General features: G+C 39.6%; 1 protein-coding gene across 1 annotated transcript; it reads right to left on the bottom strand.

Moving 5' to 3' along the window:
- Positions 1 to 710: 710 nt before the first annotated feature.
- On the bottom strand, positions 711 to 5,636 carry LOC132466607 (thiosulfate sulfurtransferase/rhodanese-like domain-containing protein 2). Its single transcript, XM_060063870.1, has 9 exons — positions 5,496 to 5,636; positions 5,124 to 5,422; positions 4,929 to 5,037; positions 4,110 to 4,232; positions 3,435 to 3,540; positions 2,700 to 2,815; positions 2,251 to 2,409; positions 1,741 to 1,879; positions 711 to 1,024 (listed from the first exon to the last, which is right to left on the bottom strand). The coding sequence occupies exons 1-9, from the start codon at positions 5,616 to 5,618 to the stop codon at positions 786 to 788; spliced, it is 1,413 nt and encodes a 470-aa protein (XP_059919853.1). The 5' UTR covers positions 5,619 to 5,636; the 3' UTR covers positions 711 to 785.
- Between the last annotated feature and the right edge of the window lie 16 nt (positions 5,637 to 5,652).

Here is a 5,652-nt window from a genome sequence, read left to right as displayed (position 1 = left end):
ATCCAAGTTGTTGTCACTCCCCCCTGCGGATCTTACAATAGCTTGCCAAATAGGGCTTTAAAGTACTTATTTTTGAGCTGTTTAAATGCCTTCAAAGGGTAAATTATCTTTTATTTGTACCCAAACTTAATGACTAAGTTAAACATCAACTAAAGGGATGAGGATATAGAGTAAATTGTCCATCTTTATTTTTCTTTTGGTTTAGGCTATTTGTCACTAAATAATTAATTCTTGTCTCCCATGTTGTGGGAATATCCTTTGAAGCGGTTTATGAAGTTAGCAGAATAGTTGTTCTCACCAAGCAGGGAGAACAAATGTTTATGCATTTGTGTATTTTAGAATTTCACATATTGTACAATAAAGCTTTCATTTTTACTGCCATCATCACCAAACAGTATGGACTTCATCGCGATGCCCGAGCCCTAGATTGTGTCATAAATGTTTTTTCCAAGAAAAAACAAAATAATGATTTAATGTTTATGTTCAAATGAATAACAGTGCAAAAAAATAGGATTATGTTAGTTAAGTCACATTTTCCCAATTAACCACAGAGACAATTTCATAGTTTCATGAGCAAAGGTTGTTTATTAAATGTGTGTAGTCAATGTAATAACAATAATAATAAATTTCTTCATAGACCTCAAAAAAAAATATTATGCAGTTCAGATTTGTAATTTGGCATTTTCTTTTTCTATTTTTGTTTGTTTCGGTCCACATGACCCACAGTCTCGGATCATTTTGCTCGCTCGCTGGTGAGCAATGCCCTGATGGTGACGACCTCCTCCTCATAGCGCATCCTGGGGAATTCTGGGCCGTCGGTCGGTGCACTCACACTTCTCCTTGAGCACGGCGGGACCTATTGCGCAAGACTCCTCCCCCTTTGGCGGGACCTTGCTCTGGCACGCGGAGCAGCAGGCCGTGCGCCCCACGCCCCTGCATGCTGGGCAGGACAAGACCAGCTGGCAGCAGAACCGGGTGGCACACAGCTGGTACTGGTCCCATGGAGCGCCGCAGTACCTGCACTCTGGACACGGGGCAGAAACATGGAGGGAGAGGGGATTCATGTCACAACACTGGCCGAAAGGCCTGCTTTATGGAAGAGACGGGATCAGAAACTTGCGATTGACGTTGATAAGGTTATACATACCAACATAAAGCTATGAATAAAGCTATCTATTTAAGATCCATAAAATAAATCTATGCAAAATATCTATTGAAGGACATCAAACAGGTGCCAATACATTTATCTACTTATACATAATATCCCATTGTAAAGTACTTAAGTACTTAATAAAAAAATGTCCTTCCCGATACCGATTACGACACCTGAATTTGGGTATCGGCCGATACAGAGTAAAAAAAAATGTGGGGATATACTGTACATTATTACAGCTGTATACTACTAACGTATGGATATACCGTTACAGCATCTAGCATTGCAACTACTAATAGTTCTTATTGAAGTGTTCTCTTACGATGACAGGAATGTATAGTCGGTTCACATACTGTCAATTTTTTTTACTAATTGTAAGTAGCTTTGGATAAAAGCCTCTGCATTTTACCGAGTATCGGAGCCATTTACGATCCTGGAAGGTATTGGAACAAGTCTATTTCTTTCAAACTAGGTTTTTGGGATCGGTGATATGATACAACACACAACATATTGTAGCTTTTCAGATATTTTCCTCGACCCTACGAACACTACAGGGTTCTCAGTACAGCCCTCATGTCCTCACTGACCTGAGAGGATGTCAGCGTTGGAAGAAATAGCGTATCTTCCGTCGAAGACAAACAGCTTTCCTCGATAGAAGCCGTCCGGGAAGCGCTCCAGATACTTGTGGATGCCTCCTTTTAGCTGGTAAACCTCTTTACACACTTCCTGAACATACCACAAGACAAACAACATCTTCTGCTATAAACAGAAGCAGCCAGAATATATTTTCTCCAGCAGTAATAATAATAAATAATAATTTGAATAATACTCAAATGAAAGCAAAAAAATGTGGGAAAAAGCCTTTATTTTACCACCTCATGTGATGTTTATTATCATTATTACAAGCCATTTTTAAATCTTCTCTCTAGTGAAAGGAGAAGAGAGCGTGCCCATCCAGATCTATGATAGATAGAGTAACCTAACATTTGGAACAGTCCACTGTGTAGGTACATCTACATTTCAAATGAGCTTATAAAGGATAATAAACATCCCAGCTGCTCGTTAAAAGAGCGCCTTCTTAACACGAGTGCACGTACCTTGGAGAGGAGATATGCGGAAGCCCTCTCACAGCGGATACCCCCGGTGCAATACATCAGGACCTTCTTGTCCCGGAACAGGTCCAGGTTCTGGTCAACGTATTCTGGGAAGTAACTGAACTTCCGGATGTTGGGAGCCAGGCATTGACTGAACTGGCCCTAGGATTAGAAGGAAGTGAAAACAGATCATTTATTACTAGTACTACTCCTATTATTACTCTTTTTTTCAATTCTGTAATTTGGGATCCATTTCTTTTCATTCTTTTCTTCCCTTTACGACTGGGAAACATAACTTTAGCCTAACTGTACTAATTCAGTTAATTGTTATAGATTTGCAGAAAAAGGATGTGTGAACAAAGATGTAACACACACACCATATCCAGTGGAGACAGAAGAAACAGGAAAACTTTGTCATTAACAGAATATAAAAGAGCTGAGACGTTACGTACGATTTTGCTCTCATAGAAGTTTCGACAGTCGAGGAGCACGGTGTCCTGAGAAGACTCTCCTTCAGAGAGGAGCGATTCTACTTCCTGGTGGAACTCCTCGGGGTTCAGATGAGTTCCTGACAGACACAAACATCCACTCTGGGACACTTTATTTTAATCATAAAGGGTAGGTTTTTATTTAAGCCCATCTGAGAAAAACTGCGTGTCTTGTTCAAATAATAATATACACATTAAGGAGACAAATAGACAAAAAATGATAGGAGTGCCTTCACCAATCAAACACATCCAGGTAAGACAATTAACTCTCAACACCCCTGACCTTAAAGTCACAATGTGGAACATTTAAACTAGCTCGTAACTTAAAATAACCTGGATATATCTGTCATCAATACTGATCGATGGTTGTCAATGTCAATATTATCAATTAAATCACATCCTAAAACTTATATATTCTAAAAATAAAAAAAGCTGGCCTTGTGTATATCTCTCTTTATTTTCAGGAATCTTACTATTGTCACTCAAACAAATAGTAATAGTAAGATTCCAGTTAGAGTTGAACCCAGTTAGAGTGAACAAAACCAAACCATCAAGACTACTTGTATATAGGGCCTATCATTTGTTGCTACACCCCTGCTTGGAATATTTGGATTTCTTAACTATAAAAGGACACACAACGATACTGTGGTACCGTTATTTGCATAAGGATTGTTGCCAGTGATATTAGCATGAGGCTACCTGCCAGCTGATAGGAGATGACATCGGGGTGGACTCCCATGGGAACAATCTCCTCGTATACCCCCACCCTTAGGTCTGAGAAACACTCTGCTCCACCATCACTAGACTGGAGAGCCCACACACACACACACACACACACACACACACACACACACACACACACACACACACACACACACACACACACACACACACACACACACACACACACACACACACACACACACACACACACAAACTCTCTGTTTATCGTCCATATAAAAAGAGTGTTTCTAATGATTCCAGAATTGCTAATAATATAAATAAACACTACTGGGAGAAAACACAAGACTCTTTGGATCAGAGATGCTCCGATATAAATATATATAAATACACACACATACTGACAGTTTTCTGCAAATTAGATGAAAGCTTTTGGATCTTTAATCATAGTGAACGTTAAAGTATGATGGATCCAATCGATAATCATACGGTCATAGAAACCATAACTATCCTTTTTTAATATTGTATTACATTATTTGATTATTTGACAATTACGACATAACATCAGGCTAATCAATTATGATATGTTGTAAAGTGATTATAAATCAACGATCAGTCAATGTCTGATTGTGAACCAAGCCTCACCATGCTGTCTGAGCTGTGACTGCATTGGTTTTGGGATCTCCATCTCACCTTAAAGTCGTCCTCTTCCATTGAGTTGAAAAGCGCATGGGCGCACATGGTCTTAATGTAGATGTCAGTTGCCAAGACGCTCCCACCAACTGTTCCGTTAATGCCTTCCGTCGACACCCGTACCTGAAAAATAAAAATAAATGACAATATGATAAATATATACAGCCGTTACCTTGATGTATATCAATAAAGCTTCATTTTAATTGCAAATTGCAAAACTCCAAAACAAAGTGCTTAACAAGGGAAAACGCATAATTTTTTTTTTTCTTCTATTTAATCAGAAGATTTTTTTTTCACTTACTATTTTGACAATTAGGCAATTTTGACAATTTTCCCACAGCCTGCGTTCCCACATTTCTAAGACTTCTTATTACTAAGATTTTCTCAAAATGAAACCCTATGGTCCCACATTTCTAGGACATTTTCAAAATTAGGTCGTGTTCCTTATATTTCCTTTCAATCTTGCCCTAACCTCCCACAAGATTTTTGGGATTATAGTAAATTAATGATTAATTTTTTCCACAATATTTGGTGAAAAGCAAAGCAGACAGGGTTAGGGTTAGGGCTAACCCTAGCTCAATTCCGACAAGATGTTGTGGCTCAAGCGGGGCAGGATCCAACGGTGCCAGTGAAATGTGGGAACATAGAGCTGTGAGAATATAGGGCTGTGAGAATATAGGAACGCTCCCGACGGATTGTGATGTCGTCCATTCATCTGCCAAAACAGAGGCCAAGAGACCCTAAACATTGCCAAACTGTAGGTCTTGTTCCTCACCTGATAGGAACGATGAGGAGTAGGAAGTAGTTCTACGTATTTACCTTGCCAGTTAGATGAAGCTTCTCACACAGAGCCTTTTGCCAGGCGCAGATGTTGTACGGGTCGTCCACCCGAAAGTAACGGTAATAGAGGAGGACTTTACCAGGGCCCCTGACGAGCAGATGGATGTTACAACAACATACATACTCTAAATTGCACAACACAGAAAGAGAGTAAAGTAAAAGCATGATTGTTACTTTTGAAGCTCTTCCAGTGTTAGGTAACTAGTATCAGGCAGCCATGAAGAGATTTCCACTGCTTCTTGATTGTGATCTCTGGGAAGCGGTCTTTCGCATTTTTTATCCTCCAGCTGGCTCAACAAACGCTGAAATGTAACCTCTGTGAGCTGTTGGACTTCGTTTTCGTGGGTTCTGGCCACATGCTTATGAACAGAAGATGGTTCCCAGAAGGTTTGATCACAACAGTACCAAACTGGTTGTGAGATCGAATCCCCAATACTGGCATTTCGTTTTGACGTCACATATGACGAAAAAGCCTGCAAAAACACATACTTTATTAATCTGGAAGTATGGAAACCTGCGTCTCTGATTGCGTTTTGATTTACTCACTTGTCTTCTGCAGAAGGTGTTCAACTTTCTAAGTGTGGTAGAAAGTTGGGGCTTCTCTTGTCTTGATTCATTCCGTGTGAATGTTTCCAATTCTAAATCAGCGAAAAATTCGTCTGAGGCCATCAGACACTTTTAATAGCACCAAATCTCCTATTTA

Source organism: Gadus macrocephalus, chromosome 10 (genome assembly GCF_031168955.1).
Source record: "Gadus macrocephalus chromosome 10, ASM3116895v1".
NCBI classification, from domain to species: domain Eukaryota; kingdom Metazoa; phylum Chordata; class Actinopteri; order Gadiformes; family Gadidae; genus Gadus; species Gadus macrocephalus.
The sequence above is the reverse complement of the archived record's forward strand: the minus strand, read 5'-3'. Positions and strand labels throughout refer to the sequence as shown.